This window comes from Sprattus sprattus (assembly GCF_963457725.1).
Source record: "Sprattus sprattus genome assembly, chromosome: 14".
In the NCBI taxonomy this organism is placed as follows: Eukaryota; Metazoa; Chordata; class Actinopteri; order Clupeiformes; family Clupeidae; genus Sprattus; species Sprattus sprattus.
This window is the reverse complement of record NC_137912.1, coordinates 9,092,148-9,109,220: the sequence shown is the minus strand read 5'-3', so window position 1 is coordinate 9,109,220 and position 17,073 is coordinate 9,092,148. Positions and strand designations below refer to the sequence as shown.

General features: G+C 46.0%; 1 protein-coding gene across 1 annotated transcript in view; it reads left to right on the top strand.

Moving 5' to 3' along the window:
- The window catches only part of syt1a (synaptotagmin Ia), a gene marked incomplete at both ends in the record, with an annotated part of 37,317 nt that overhangs the window by 12,731 nt on the left and 7,513 nt on the right, over window positions 1-17,073 (top strand). The window contains 4 exons of the mRNA XM_080851818.1: window positions 663-791; window positions 6,753-6,920; window positions 8,791-8,958; window positions 11,170-11,287. Coding sequence (XP_080707944.1) covers window positions 663-791; window positions 6,753-6,920; window positions 8,791-8,958; window positions 11,170-11,287 — 583 coding nt within the window. The remainder of the gene's footprint in view (window positions 1-662; window positions 792-6,752; window positions 6,921-8,790; window positions 8,959-11,169; window positions 11,288-17,073) is intronic.

Below are 17,073 nucleotides of genomic sequence, written 5' to 3'. Positions count from 1 at the left end.
TGACCTCCTGCCCTCTCCATTCTTTTGCTGTACTCTCATTCTCCCCCGTTCTCTCCCATTCTCTCTCATTCTCCCCCGTTCTCTCCCATTCTCTCTCATTCTCCCCCGTTCTCTCCCATTCTCTCTCATTCTCCCCCGTTCTCTCCCATTCTCTCTCTTTCCCTCTCATTCTCTCTCATTCTCTCTCTATCTTTCCCATTCTCCTCTCACTTTTCAAACTCAACTTTTCTCTTTCAGCTACATCATCAATAATACCATCTCTTCGCTTTCATCATGGGATCTATCCCTTCTTCCAAACCAGTTGAAAACTACCAATGGATTGTTTGATTGATTGATTGATTGATTTGAATGACTGAATGAATAATCGATAGATTGATTGACTGATTGCACTGGGGAAGGTGGGGAGGGGGGGGTTTCTGTCCTGAGGCTAGTGCATTATGAGCATGTCATGGTGATTATTTAGTGCTTGCTACCCCTTAACTCCCCCCTAAACAAAACAAAACAATCAAAAGAGAACCAGCTTTTCAGGTACGGGCTGCCTGGGGAAGTCCCCCCCCCCCCCCCCCCACACCCGTCTCCCCCCACCCCCAGGCCGAGCCGTGGCCGTCTGCCGTCAATGGTGAAGCGGGAGACACTGACTGTTGGATGGGTGTTTCCTTCAGGCCTATAAGGATGATGAGGATGATGCAGAGACAGGGCTGACCGATACGGAGAAAGAGGCCGAGCCCAAGGAGGACGAGAAACTGGGCAAATTGCAATACTCCTTGGATTACAATTTCACCGAGAATACGGTAAGGCTCTGCCCTCCGAAAACGCTGTCACAGTGTGTCGTGGTGTCCGAACGTTTTCCAAAAATAAAGAGTTTCCCCTTTTTTTTTTACCCGTAAGTATGGTCTCTTGTCGTTTCTGAGCGGTCGTCTATTCATCATGCCATTGTTTACTCTACATGAAGGTAGCACACATCATTCTCATGATACCTCATTACCGTTTCTGTCACACAACGACCTATGACACAATGGTTCTTGGCAATGCTTTACAAACAAGTTCCATTAAAGGGCCAGAGTTTAATTTTTAGTGGCATTCAGCTGAATGCCCTTCCTTTTGCAAGTATGTGCTAGTACCTATGGTGGTGTTTTGGTTTGTCCATTCTGGACTACCGTAGAAACATGGTGGTGCTACATGGCGGACTCCGTGGAAGAGGACCCGCTCCCTATGTAGATACGAAGGGCTCATTCTAAGCTTACTAAAACACGATTCATAGTTACAGATATACACGAATGAAAACGTTATTATGAATACTACATTGCATTTCTACTAATAGATGCCACTAGAAACTGCACGGTGTACCTTTAACTGACATGAATTACATGCAGCAGAAAACATTATGGGTTATCTACAGCCCTTGTTGGTAATACTGAAGCTAATTTTTTCTCCCTGTTTAACCATCATTGTCATAATGGTAGAAGTGAATAGTGTCAACTGCTTTAATTTGGGTCAACCCATAAATCATTTAAGATTCCTTATTGTATATCAGTTTAATTAGTGCATTACCTGGAGGGAACTATAATGCGTTGAGTTTGTTGGTATAACCATCCCATCATTCCTGTGGAAGAACGGCCTTTGGAATAGGGACGCCTGGGTGAGCTGAAGGAGCCTTTGGCGTCCTACGCCGAGATGCTGTTCGAATAGCTGTTCTACACTTACTCTCCTCACAGTTCCCTTCTCACTCCTTAAAGCTGTGTGCAATGGTGGCGGATAAACCTCCCGTGGGCAGATGTTCGCTGACAGATCGAGGAGGGTGCGTGCGAGCTGCTCTCCCGGGCCGCCATAAACAGAGCTGACAGGCTGAGATTATCCACTCGCACCCATCAGACACATCATGGACCCTCCGATAAACCTCAGCCTTTTTATATCCCCCGCGCGCACGCTCTCTCCGCCGGCGAGAAAACGCTCGGAGAATAGCCAGGACGAGTCCCTCTTATGCTCTAGAGTTTTTCCACAGGATTCGCCCTCAATAACAACCTATTGATAAGTCATCAAGGACAGTTACAGGCATGCATAATCATCCTGTGGAACCACCATAACCTTATGACATTAGTTTAAAATGATAAGATCATTGTTTCATGTGGACTGACATTGAGTGGTAGGGGTTACATAGTTGAATAGGTCACAGGAAGTAAGGAGAGAGGCCACTGTAAGGAGAGAGGCCACTGTTCTTTGACAGGCAGCAATGGCCATGGCCGGCACACAATAATGTAGCTCGGGGTAATTTCTCCACAAAGATTGAGGAAAGGGGGGAAAAAAAAAGCGAGCGATTTCAAAGCGCCACCAAGCTGACCCACTTTCAGCTCAATAACAGGCACAGTGGTGAGCCAGCGAGGCCCCTGCCAGGCCCCTGTGTTCCTTGTGGGCTGCGGCGGTTAAGTCAAGATGAATAGGCCTGACTCCGGGTCGGGCGGCTTTCAGGCCGAATGGCACAGGAGATTGTTGGGGGCGGCCCCTTCAGCAGAGGTCTGGGAGGGCTAGGAGTAAGTAAGCCCTGGGTTTTTGTTTAAAGGGTAATCTGCCCTTTCCAGCCCAACAGAGCGAGGCCCCAGTGAATGCAGGACAGACAGTACAGACAGGAGCTTCTCCCACTTTCTCTTTCTTTCCCTGCCCCCTTCTCTCTCTCTCTCTCTCTCTCTCTCTCTTTCTCTCTTTCTTTCTTTCTCTGATACTCTCTTACTTACCTCTCTTTCCTTTCTCCCTCTCAAGTGAAATGTACCCATGGGTTTACTTTAAATTTGTGAAGGTGTAATCTGTGCTTTCTCAGTGGGTGGAAATAGCTGAATAGAATAGAACGAACATATTAATCTCTCTTTTCAAAGCTCCGCGCCCATTCATGATGGACGGGATATTAGACAAAAGGGAAAGAATGCTGTAGACAAGGAAAAATCATAATGGAGTCTCTCTCTCTCCTTCTCTCTCTCTCTCTCTCTCTCTCTCTCTCTCTCTCTCTCTCTCTCTCTCTCTCTCACTATCTCTCTCTCTCTCTCCATCCCTCTCTCTCTCATCTCTCTCTCTCTCTCTCTCGTCTCTCTCTCATCTCTCATCTCTCATCTCTCCCTCTCTCTCTCACTCTCTCACTCTCTCACTCACTCTCTCTCTCACTCTCTCTCTCTCTATCTCTCTCCCTCTCTCTCTCATCCTCTCTCATCTTCACTTTGAAATCCCAATAGTTTTATTGCCTGTTGAGTTCAGCCTGTACACTGTAAACTATCCATCCCATAGCCATAAGGACTGCTGCTATGCCTTCAGCCTTGACAAGAGCAGGTAGTAGCTAGCCTGTGCATTCCAGCTGCTGCTGCTGCTGGGACCTTGCACTGCCACGCACCTCCACTGACAGCCCGTTGTGCTCTGTGCAGATCCAGAGCCACAACACCCAGCACCCCCGGCAGAGCACAAGCCTTACATGCATCAGTCGTTTGATCCCCGGTCTCCATCAATACGTTTTCCTGAAGTGAAAATCCCTTGCGAAAGGTGTCACGCAGAAGTTTTTCCAAAATAAAACCTGCCGCTTCAACACTGACTCTGTTTTTTTTTTTTTTTTTTTTCTGTCAGCGCTATTTTTGTCACCTCAAACAAGGTTTGTTTGTCAGAGGAATCAGCCAGCTGTCGCCCAAATTGGTGTCGGCTCTGCGGTGTTGGCCTATGGGATGGAAGAGGAGGCCATGCTAGCTTAGGCTCACACTAAATTCTCTGTGACACCACTTGGCAGGTGAGATGACATTTAGCCATGAGTTAAACCTCGCCGGGAAATTCAAACAGACATCGCGTCAGGGGGAATAGTCACACTCCTGTAAGGGCCGGTGCTGTCGGGGCCAAGCCTTTGTCCCCAGTGTCCAAAGGTCCTCAGTGGAACGCCAAGTTTATGACGGGATTGAATACGAGCTTTTGTCTCTTTGGTTTAAAATAACAGCGGTATAACAGAATGATGGCTAAACCATATTTTCAATGCAATCTGCAGTTGAGTAAGTGTAAGGAGAGTTTTTCTTTTGTTTAAGGCGAGGTATTTTTCTGAAAGTAGGGAAAGCAGGTACTAGCACACCACCACAATACAGTAATGGTTTGAGAATGTTGTTTGCTACCTACAGCGCACACACCATTTTCCATTTTCACATCCACGTTTGAATAAAAAAAGCATTCTTCCATTGTACATGTTTGTGGCGTACCTGTTTGTGAACTCTGGCTTCAGTGGGGTGCTTCTGGTGTCTTGTGAGTGTTATTGTATTGTCAGTTTGTTTTGTCTGCCGTGTCCTCTTTGGTTCTGTGGACTTGATGTGTTTTGTCTGCTGTCAAGATGCAGCTTGTGTGAAATAGATGTAGTCTTGTGCTTTGTGTGGCCATACTGTCTAACAGCCATCCCCTGTCCTGTGGACTACAACAGCAGCACAACCTCTCCTCCAAATCAGAAGCCCACCACCAACCCACCGCTTTCTGCTCCAGACCGAACACAAGCTGTTGCACCCTTCAAAATCTGACATAAGAGCAATTACTTTTGGGTGAAGTGACTCTGCATTGAGAATGCTTTCACTTCTGGCCCCTGGGTTTGCTTTTTTTCCCGCTATGGCAACCCTGGCGTTGTCGTGGCGCTTTCTTCCTCCTCCTCTTCGCCTTCCCGCTGTCCAGACTCCTGCCTTCTCCACGTGACTCAGACAGCTGGAGAGCTCCATGGCTGAGCGGCTTGGTCGGCCTCCAGATCGCCTGTTGATGGCTGACTGATGGAGGCTTGATTGACTGACTAGGCAGCCTGACTAGGCAGCCTGAAAAGCCACAGAGGAGCTGCTCTGACTGACAGGTCAATCAGCCTTGCAGGCGCCCCCATCAAGTTATCAATTAACAGGCCTGATGTGGGGAGGAAGACAGCGAGGGGGGGGCGTCATACTTGACCTCAAGTAACCCCAATCACCTCCTTGAATTGAACTCCCCCTTGGATGTGACGGCATCCCATGTTGTTTGTCTGAACACGGGGAAACCACATCCGTGATTTTTGTTTTCCTGTAGAATCAGTTTTAAGTTGGAGAAGTGATGGATCAGACAGAAGACAGCCAATGGGACTTCACCATAAACATGTGGCTAATCTAGTATGATCTGGCATGACTTGTTTTATGAATGCCCTTAATAACCATAATACTATATAATGGCCATTATGCCATATATATTTTTTGATTACTTACAGGAAATAACAGCTAATATATTGTTATTAACATGTAAAATTAACAAATATTTTTTTAGTTTCATAATGGTGGTAAACAACCCTTAGAATGTGCACAAAGATAAACAAAATAATCAGCTCTCTGTGAAGGCGGCCTGCATAGCTGATTCTGTAGAACCGGGTCTTTTTTCCTAGCCTGGTGACACCAGCCTACGTATTTCCGCCTGAATTGATTTCAAGCTCATACTCAGTCTGGCCCAACCCCATTGACAATCGTCTCCAGAACTCAAAATTTTGCAGGACCAATCAGCGAACAGTTCAGAGCTGTGACGCAAAACTCGCCTTGGAGGAAAAGACACGAAAAGCTATCGGAAAAGTTGTCTCAACTCTCGAGAACATCAGAAAATTAAAAGGAGAACAAGAGTATTTTTTTTGTAAGTTTTATGATTGGAAAGGACGTCGTAGCTCTTCTCCCAACTGGCTATGGGAAGAGTTTAATCTACCGAATGCTTACTAAACGTTGCTGATTGGTTAAGGGAACTCCAATGATTTTAAACCTCAAGATAAGCACCCGCCGATCTCGGAAACCAAAATGCATTGGGTTGGCCCAGACTGAAAGACGGAATGAAATGGAGTCACAGGCTGGTAATGGCCAGGCTACTTTTTTCCAGCTAATAATGCAGTTTCTCTGTGTTCTCTGGGTGAGCTAGCCCAGGCAGATCCTTAGCCTAATGGGCCTGTCCCACACACTCATTTACTAGAGCATCTTTATTCGGCTAATGGAGGGCCAATATGCACTGAGCAGAGGGAGGAGAGAGAGAGAAGGAAGGAGAGAGTGAGAAGGGAGCACAGAGGAGAGAAGGGAGCACAGAGGAGAGAAGGGAGGAGAGAGTGAGAAGGGAGGAGAGTGAGAAGGGAGCACAGAGAGAGAGGAGAGAGTGATAGAAGGGAGCACAGGAGAGAAGGGAGGAGAGAGAGAGAAGGGAGCACAGAGAGAGGAGAGAGTGATAGAAGGGAGGAGAGAGAGAGAGGAGAGAGTGATAGAAGGGAGGAGAGAGAGAGAGGAGAGAGTGATAGAAGGGAGCACAGAGAGAGGAGAGAGTGATAGAAGGGAGCACAGAGGAGAGAAGGGAGGAGAGAGAGAGAAGGGAGGAGAGAGTGAGAAGGGAGCACAGAGAGAGGAGAGAGTGATAGAAGGGAGGAGAGAGAGAGAGGAGAGAGTGATAGAAGGGAGCACAGAGAGAGGAGAGAGTGATAGAAGGGAGCACAGAGGAGATAAGGGAGGAGAGAGAGAAGGGAGGAGAGAGAGAGAAGGGAGGAGAGAGTGAGAAGGGAGCACAGAGAGAGAGGAGAGAGTGATAGAAGGGAGCACAGAGAGAGTGAGAGAGGGGCCTGTTGCACACACTCATTTACTAGAGTATCTTTATTCGGCTAATGGAGGGCCAATATGCACTGAGTAGCAGAGCGGTGGTGGGCTAATAGACGAGTCTGGAGCGGGCTGGCGCAAGGTCGTGCCCGTGCTGACGCAGTCCCCTTTGTCTCCTGTCCCCGGTGCCAGCTCATAGTGGGCATCATTCAGGCCGCAGAGCTGCCCGCCATGGACATGGGGGGCACGTCCGACCCCTACGTCAAGGTCTACCTGATGCCCGACAAGAAGAAGAAGTACGAGACCAAGGTGCACAGGAAGACCCTGAACCCCACGTTTAACGAGCAGTTCACCTTCAAGGTAAGAGTCTTATTGGAAGATACGAGACACGCAACAGAACATGTTTTAGGTTGTCGTCTGCTGCAGAGCAGTTCACCTTCAAGGTAAGAGTCTTATTGGAAGATACGAGACACGCAACAGAACATGTTTTAGGTTGTCGTTTTCTGCAGAGGGAGTGTAGCAGCCAGGTGTTGGCCTAGCAGGGGCGCAGATAGCACTGGGGACGGGGGGGACATGTCCCCCCCAGATTCATAGTGACCCCGATCCGTCCCCCCCACTCTCCCCACGTAAGGCGACAATCATCAGTTAATAACTCTGCACAGCTGATTAGGCGATGTTAACGTCCCCACCAGTTTAAAAACACCATCTGCACCGCTGTGGCCTAGTGATATCTTCATTTTAATCTGTGTCAGACAAAGCTTGGTTTTGACAAAGTTAGAGATGATTTGAAATAACGTCTGCATTCCAGTAAGCCAGATATCATCCATAACTTGCTGGCTATGGGCTACTAAATATTTCAGATTAGTGCATTTGAAGGCTTTTAGCTCTATGGCTTTCATGCTGTGGGGACCATAAAATGAAGATGGGCTTTCTTCAAAACTCTGCAATTTCATTGCTATGGGGTTATATTCCTCTAGAGAGTGATCATCAGTTGAAATGAACACTTGCCAACAGGATTTCTTTGGAAGTGTATGATTAATTCATAAATACTCTGCTTTAGCGTTAACATTTTAGTGCTTTATCTAACGCACTTGTCATCTTGCCATTTTTTTTAAAGGGGCTAAATACATTTCACCCTCAAGGCAGGATAAAGTATGTCTCCCCATAGCTGAAACTTTTCCATAATTGCTTGATGCATTGCTTGGAGCATTGTTGGGTTAATTGGACTGGATACAGGTCCATTAGCATGGCACTGTGAACCTAGGCATACCAAACATTTCCCACATCCTTTCATTAGGTAAAAAATGCACCTGGTGCTCTAACAAGCTTGTGAAAGACTGCTTGTCACACACACCCAATAGTGGACGCACAGACACACACACACACACACAAACACAAATTGCAAAAGCATAAATATACACCCCATAGCCTGGTATAATGTGTCTGATTGTACTTTCAGAAACTTAACTTGAAAAATTAAAAATGGAAAAAAAAACATCAATGACACAGCCAGTAGCTTGAAGTCCACGAAATTCTCTGCAGTCACGATGCGTATGAAATCTATTCTTCAGTGGAGGAGGGAGGCAGTTTTGATTGATTGGAGTGTGTCATCTAAAATGTGACGGGGAAACGGACAACAGTGCAGAGCAGACCCAGCGCTTGCCGTGCCATCAGCTAGAGAAGCACAAGTGGCTCCATTATTGAGATGGGGGAGCGCTGGAGTGCCATTGTGATAACGTGAAGGACAAAATAGCAACCGGGGCGTCTTATCTCCCTCCAGGGCCAATCAAGCAGTTTGTCACCATGTCGCAACAAGTCCCACCGTTTAATGAGTTTTGTCTGGAAAACAGCTCAATCGGAGACAATCAGGAATCAAATGTCAGAAAGCCCCCCCCCCCCCCCCCCCCCCCCCGACACACACACACACACACACACCACAAAACATACACACACACCACAAACAAACACACATACCTTACTGTTCCACATCTCTTGCATTTCAGTTATCTGTGTAATAAGAAAAAAATTTGATTTGGAATATTCCTAGTGCTGGCATGACCCCAAACCACTCCACCCTTTTAAACATTATTTTAACTTTTGTACATATGCTGGAAAACATCAGACACAGAATTGGTCTTTTGAAGGGGGTGGAGCTATTTACTTTTTGAGGTTCTATTGGTTTACTAGCGGGTGTACCTGAATCTCACATCCCTCTCTGTGTCCAAATTAGGTTCCGTACGCCGAGCTTGGTGGGAAGATTCTGATGCTGACGGTCTACGACTTCGACCGCTTCTCCAAACACGACGCCATCGGAGACGTGAAGGTGTTCATGAACAAGGTGGACTTCAGCCACGTAACAGAGGAGTGGAAGGACCTCCAGAAGGCTGAGAAGGAAGAGGTGAGAGCACATCACTAGACCAACACACTTCGCTGAGACATCCGACACCCGGACAATATGAAGTCAGGACTTTTGTTAGTATCATACACTTGGCATCATACCTGATGGGTTCATGTGTCAGACCAGCAAATTCAAAATTCGTTGACCTGGTTGGCAGAGGAATTATTATGGACGTAAATAAATAAATAAATAAGATGGACGTAGGCGTAAGGGGACAGGAATAGGCCACTGTTTACCTCTATTATATGTCTAATGGTGCAAACCTGCCTAGTTCTGAAAAGAAGGGCAATTAAATACACACTGTGAAAATTATAACTTGTTGGTACTCCTGTAAAGAGTGAAGGTTTAGTCACACCCTATTTTCGAATACATTTCAGGGTCGACAAAAAGAGTTAATGAAGATGCATTTGTTCTGCACCGCCTTGATCCATTGTATTGCCATTTTCAGAAATGAGCTTTTTTTCTAATGCTTTTTACAACAGATGCTTTGCACGCAGTGTTGTCATCAACACAAATATCAGACATTCCCGAAAATAAGTGAAACAGTTTTGCCTTGTGTGCTCACAGTTATTTGGAAAGCCCCACAGAGAGAGATATAAATAAGGCTAAAACAAATGCAAGAAAAACACAGCTCTGAACTACAGCCTTCAGGATAAAACCAGAATCGGCTCACCTAAAACACTCAAACTTCATAACCGGATACCTTTAGCCGTATCAATCATTGGCTCAAGCACAGAGTACAACAGAAAGGTTTCATCACAGACATAAAGCAGCTCTGTCATGGAGTGTCGCTCCCAGAGCTTTCCTTCAAGTTCCCTGAAAATTCAAACCGCAGCTGGAAAGCCTCTCCCCTTCTCTCTCATCACGGCAGCAAAGTCTTACAGGGCTTGGAGTTTTCACAGGAGCTTGGAGTAATCTCAGGTCTGATCTCAGTTAAAGAAGGTGATGCCATGCTGCCGTGGCCGTGTGAAGGGCCCCGTCTCGCCTCGGCAGGGTGTCTTGGGAGCTGTGACTGGGGAGGGGTCATTTGTCTCTCATGTAAAAGGCCACGGAATCAGGGGCCATGCTTCATCCTATTAAAGAAAGTGTGACTTCAATAGCAGCAGTTCAGGAGATTCAATTTTAATGGTAAATGTCAATGCGCATAGCATTTAGACATTAGTTGCCAGGGGAACCAAAGTTTTTATCCGTGGACTTTCTCAGTATGCGTGCTGATGTATGTATGTATATGTATGTATGTGTTTATGTGTGTGTATGTTTGTATGTCTATCCCTGTGTGTGTGTGTAGTTGTGTGGGTGATTGAGTGTGTGTCCCTCCCTGTTTACGTAAAAGGTTAATTACAACGCTATCAGTTGCCCGTCAACAGCAGTGACTCGCTTGGTGACACGCATGCAAGTCGTTTCGCCGCAGGCCGACGTTCCCATGTTCGGCTCTGTAGCCCTCCGTCATTTCACGCAAGACTTCCGATTCCACTGCTCCCGCGCCCGGGCGCCACCACTGCTCATTTTCGCAAGGCCTTGCGCCGAAGCGACCTACAAATTGCCAATTTCACTCGAGCTGTCACCATTCGAACAAATGAGTGGTAAAAATTTGTGTCAGAGTGTGTCACAGACGCATTGGGAACACGGGAGTGAAAAAGTGGTTGAAGGAGTTTATTTGTCTAGAATTAATGGTTATTTGATGAGATGAATCCATTGCAAGAGTTAAGTTGTTGTGATGAAAGAGGGGCATTATTTAATTAGGATGTACGAGTCGGGTACCTTATCTTACCTCTCTCTTTGTCTTGGACAGTTTACTGTATGTCTATCACTATCGTTAGGCCTGTCACATGGTTTTAACACTAGTGTCACATTGCCCACACCCACAGACCATTAAGCTTTTGCTATTATCCATCCAAGAGATTAAAACTGATCATTTCTATTAACATTAACTCGACAGAGTATAATGCGTTTGGATTACCTCAAGATTGGGTCAATTATTTCATATCAACATTAGAAAACAGTTTAGGTCACGTTGATCCAGATCCCATGTTCAATGTAATGTTCAATGTACATATTGACATTTCAATCAGAGTCTGAGGGCACATTCTCTTGCTAGATCTACTTTCATATTCATCGCTTTGTTGTGTGGAAAATGTCACTGTAACATAAACTCCTAATTGTAACTTCTAGGAGCTCAGGTCTGATTGGTCTCTCATCTCTGTGTTTTAGCAAGAGAAGCTGGGAGACATCTGCTTCTCCTTGCGATACGTACCCACCGCTGGCAAGCTGACCGTCGTCTGTCTGGAGGCTAAGAACCTGAAGAAAATGGACGTGGGAGGCTTGTCAGGTAAGCAAAGGGTTAAGTTTACTCAACTACACACTCTCTCTCTCTCTCTCTCTCTCTCTCTCTCACTCACATATACACACACATGCACAAGCATGTTTTTACAGCGGTTCACACACGCACAAACACAGGTTTGACATGACTCTGGGGCATTCTGTCCTACAGTGGTTCACACACACACACACACACACACACACACACACACACACACACACACACACACACACACGCACACACACACACTCACACAGGACTCTGGGGCATTCTGTGCCGCAGTGAATCGGCCGTGTGCTCTTCTTCATACACACTCTCTCACACAAATAAATGAACACTACCAGCATCAACGGTGAATGCAAGACATCCTGCCTTGCAGTGGTCCACACACACACACACATACACAGATAAAAAGAGAGAGAGAGAGAGAGCGAGCGAGAGAGAGAGAGAGAGAGAGAGAGCGTGCAGCTCTTTAACAGGGGGGGTTTGTGAGGTTTAAGGGTTGTTTAGGATGTTTCTCCGCTGGTCTAGCTGGAGGCTGTCTCTGGGGTGAATAGCGTGTCTGGAGGGAGGCTGTTCTGAAAGGGGGAAACTAAAAGACCTGAGGCAAAAGCACAGTATCCTTCCACATAATCTTTCCCCAAAAAAAACACACCTGTCTGTCCCCCTCTGCAGCTGCTGTAGCTACTCATACAGATAAGCCATCCATAATTTGCAAAAATGGATGAATCCTATACCATGTAGTGTGTCATGCACTTGATATGACACACATATATACGGTAACACCATGTGCTCCAACAACAAATACTCATCTATAATAAAACATAACATGTATCTATGTACCATGAGTCTATAGTGTACCATGTACCTGATATGGTACAGGCACAAAACACAATCCTGTATATACTACAGCATAATCGGGTTGAAACTAGTATTTTCAGAAGGCATTATATATTTTGTTTTTTGCAGGGGTAGGTGCAGAAGTTAATGCGATGCAGCAGGTTTATCATGATTTATATGCATGTGACAAAAACAAAAGCCATTTCCATCAGAGATGTATTCCCGGTGGGCAGCTTCATCGCCGTACACATGGCGAGAAAACTAGAGGTGCGCAAAGAGCACAAACAGCTTGGGTGGGCGTCCAAAAAAAAACTAAAACGCTCGCTACCGAAAATTCCACTCGGAGCGCCGCATCACCCGCGAGGCCTCGGCTCTGTCGCCGGGGGAGATCTCCGTAGGCGTGGAAACAGAAGTGCCGGGAGATGGATTCGTTAGTGTGTGGGTGGCCCCGCCTTAGTCATGGAAGGTGGTGACAGCGAGGAGCACACACACACACATGCACACACACACATGCACACACACACACACACACACACACACACACACACACACACACACACACACACACACACACACACACACACACACATTTCCCACTCAATGCCCATATAGAATGGATCAAAAATATCAAGCAACAGAAAATGAGACCCATGTTCTCCAGGTTGATGCTTTGTGCTGGGATCATGAAGCACGGGTGATTTGAAAAAGCTCCTAACTCCCTAAGCAGCCCACCGTGCGCCCACCGTGCGCCCACCGTGCGCCCACCGTGCGCCATCCCATCAGACTCCTCCACCGGTCTCCTCGTCTCACTTTACACTAGATTGCTTGCGTTCTTTTAGATCTTTCTCTCCTCCAATCTCCATCCTCACAGAGAGTATATTGCCTACACTTTCTCTCCCTGAGGACTCTCAGTGTGTCATATTCAACCTGTCTTTCTCTCTCTCTCTACCCCCCCTCCCCAGCCCATCCCATAATGATCCATCTCCCTTGTCCTCTGCTCTCTTGTACTCCCCCCTACCACCACCACCACCACCGCCCCGCCACTCTTCACTACAATCACCCCCCTGTGGCTGTGATTTCCCCACACCTGCTCTGCATGTGTCTCCCTGAGTCTGTCAGGGCAGTGGGCAGGCCCACTCGTAGCCGGGACCACCTGCCGTGCAGTAAGTGGCGCAAGCTTTTCCTCATCTGTCAGCCTGGCGAGCGAGAGCCATTAGCATGTAAGCCCATTCGGAGCTGTGTGGCAGACAGAGCCTGCCCGCCCGCCCGCTTCTCCACCCACTCCTGCCCTTAAGCTAGCCTCCATTTGCCCCCCCACCCTGGGCACTCGCTCATTTACTTACCCCTGGTCAAGCGCCGTGGGCTACAAAGAACGCATTAAGAGATGTGCGTCTGGCATTAAGCTCGACTGGAACTTAATGGAAGCATGGAACTTAATTGTTCTGTACAGTACACAGTGGCAGGGACAGGGGAGTGCTGTGGTTAGGGTCTGACTCCTTTGGCATCTTGGGCTCTGAATCAATTCAATTAAATTTATATAGCGCCATAACAACACAATTGCCTCTAGGCGCTTTACAGAGCCCAGAGCCTGAACCCCCTTAGTGCAAGCACAATGGCAACAGGGACAAGAAAAAACTCCCTGTTAGGCAGGAAGAAACCTTAAACCACAGCACATAAGGGGGGACCCATCTGCTTGTGGTCGGCCGGGTGGAGATAGGAAGGGCGGAAGGGGAGGGTTGTGTGGCAGAAGGGGAAGGGAAACAATTGGCGTTGTACACAGCCAGCATTTGGTCGATGTACGTAGTATATATACAGACCAAATCAACCACTTAACCGTTAGTCAGCCATGAGTCTCCATGTGTCTTTCTCCGGGGAGAAGGCAGAGGTGTTACTACTTATAGGATAAACATTTCATTATAAGCCATTGATTGACTTCATCTCAAAGTGTGGGCCATGTCAGTTACGGTACAATTCTCCATCAGATGATTATCCTGGTGCTGTTTCAGAAAGAGTGTTCAGAGGCTGATTAATGCAATTTGCATTAATGAGTTTGGAGATTAACTTCAACCTCTCATCTCACTCTGCCAGTTGTATGTAGAAAATGCCTTCCCGTGTATTGGAATGTAAAGGACTGTTTTTCTCTCTCTGATGAGAACCAAGAAAAATACGAACATCAAAATATTCAGAAAATTCTGATGTTGATAGTGTGTATTTCCACATACAATTAACATTTAGCTACCCATCATTAGTAATCAAAATCCCCCCTTAAACCGATAGACCAGTAACACATAGCAACACATGTCTCACATGTCGCAGCTTTGTTTTTGCTTAGAGAACGGATCCACGTTGAGTTTTGAGTTGCTTTTTGATCACACAGTGCCTGTTCTCCTCTTCCGCGGGACCAAACACATGGCGCTGACGTGTGTGTGTGTGTGTGTGTGTGTGTGTGTGTGTGTGTGTATTAGAGGTGTGTGTTTGCGCTGACGTTCAGCGAGACTCCCATGGCTGAACACGTGCCTCAGAGATTGCACCACACATCTGCCCTGTCACTCCAACGACTCACTGCTGCGCTCAGACAAAAGTTTGGTGCGAGGCTCGAAAAAGTATTTTCGCCTGAGAGGGTCCCTCTTCTGTATCCTCTCTGGTATTACCATCTTATGAGAGGCATAATAGGCTGCATGAATAATGCCGATAATTAACCACAATTAACCACATTGGCCGTCGTGACTCAGCTGGAATTTGAATAGAGAGAGGTGGGGGGGGGTTGGTGGGGGGTGTGAAGGGGTGAACATGTAATTGATGGCCTGTAATTTGTCCTTTTCTCTGCCGGAGGTCCTGTTTATCGAGACTAATTAGTCATTGGCACATAAGAGATGGCTATTTCCATTAAAAGCTATGTAATTAGTTAGTAAGTCTGAGAAATGTCTCTCTGGTCCTAATGTCAAGAAGATGTACATGGCTGGTAGGAAGGAATGCCTAATTTTGTGTCACCCCTGAACTTTTATTAACAAAACACTAATTCTCAGCTGTTTCAGTGATGAATCAGTGGTGTGGATTATATTAAACCACTATTTTGCATCCAGATTGATGGCAACTGGCAACATTTTACACAGTATTGATATCTCAGGGTGTATTCTTTTAGGAGTTAGAATAACTAATTAAATAGATCATCAAAAGACTAATTTGAGTAATATACTCAAGGAGCCACCAGGGAGCGCTAGAAAAACCAAGCCTCTCAGAAGTGATGTGTCAACTAGATGATCCAGCCCTATGAAGACCCTCACATCTGAGAAAAGAATAAAAAGTTAGTTGTCGGTTTCATATTTTGCCCTGAAGTGTGTTAGACTGGCCACTCAGAGAGCTGTAGAAGATCCAGGCACTCATGAAGTTTGCCACAGGGCAGATGGCCTTTGAATCGTGTCACAGCTGACCTTTAATAAACTGTAATCAATTTCCTGAGTTTGAGATATGAGTACCTCTGCCTCTGTAAGGTACAGCTGGTGTACGCATGTAATACTCATAGGTTACCAGTCATGAGCAACAAGTGTGTGTGTGTAGGTGTGTGTGTGTGTGTGTGTGTGTGTGTGTGTGTGTGTGTGTGTGTGTGTGTGTGTGTATGTGTGCGTTCGCTGAGCCCTGGTAAAAATGGGAAGCCTTTAGTAACACTCAACTTAAACCCTCCGTTAGAAGTCATGACAAAAGACTCAACCATGTCACTAACATATTACTGCAGATGCCATACACTATCACAAGTTTACACTGATATTACATGATCATGTTACCATTATCAAAATTATCATGAGATCTCTCAGAATCTTTGATGCGATGACTGCTTGTAAGCATGTCACATCGGCTATTATGGCCTCTAACAATGTAACAGCATAACTATTACTTATAATGATGACACTTTTATATTATTGCTTATATCACACTGTTATATTATTGCATATTACACGTCATAATGAATATAACAGTATGGCATCATCAATGACATGATTATAACATACCAACGCTGTTATTGAGGGCTCCTAACCATACTTCATCTTATTGCATACTGGATATAATAGTGTTAATGTAATACAATGACCTGATGATTAATAATCCCTCAGCAAGGGTACATTATAAATACACCAATGTTACATAAATTCATTTTTTAGATCACATTTAAATGTTACTAAAGAGTTTAACATTTCAATAGCCTTAGTTTTAAAATGTGGTACCATATAGGCTGAAGAAAAGATAGGAGCCCTCTTTCAAACAGAGAAGGACTTTCTACCAGAAGCCAATTAGAGTGTGGGACTTCAGTGTAACCTCCTACTACGGGGCGGTGTCAAAAATACAACAATACCTATCAATCACCCAGCGGTGTGTCAGCGAGAGCTAGCAATGGCCACCGATTAGCACTGCCGTGTGCCATTGTCGTGGCAGTCAGCAACAACAGAGGCAGGGCATGAAATTACACCAAACAAAAGCAGGCGCTGGCAGGGTGAGGTGGGCAGCATTGGCTCTTGCCGGACCGATAAACATATTTCACCCAGGGAGGAATCCGGAACAAGAACACCCCCTTCTGTTCTTTCAGACGCGGTCAATGTCTCCCGTCGCAGGTCGCTGTTTCGCATTGAACGCCCACTTTCTTTCAGGGTACACGTCCAATCCGACTTCCTCTGTTTAATTGACTTCTACAATGTGTCGTGGAAAGCCGCTAGTTCCTCCTAGAGTAGACTCACTTCTCGCTTTTTGAGTCTTTTTTTTTATTTTGTTCTCTGCTTTTCAGGACTTATCTGCACTTTGAAGAGAGACAAAGTGCCTTTCCGCTGAGTTGCGTTTGGGTAATTTGATTCATTAGCATGTTCATCAGCGCTCAGTAGGAGCTTTATCAGCCATTCTTCGCGGTGCAAATTTATCTTTCGAGATATTGCAAGTTCATTAATATTTTTCACACTGTGCTGATCAGT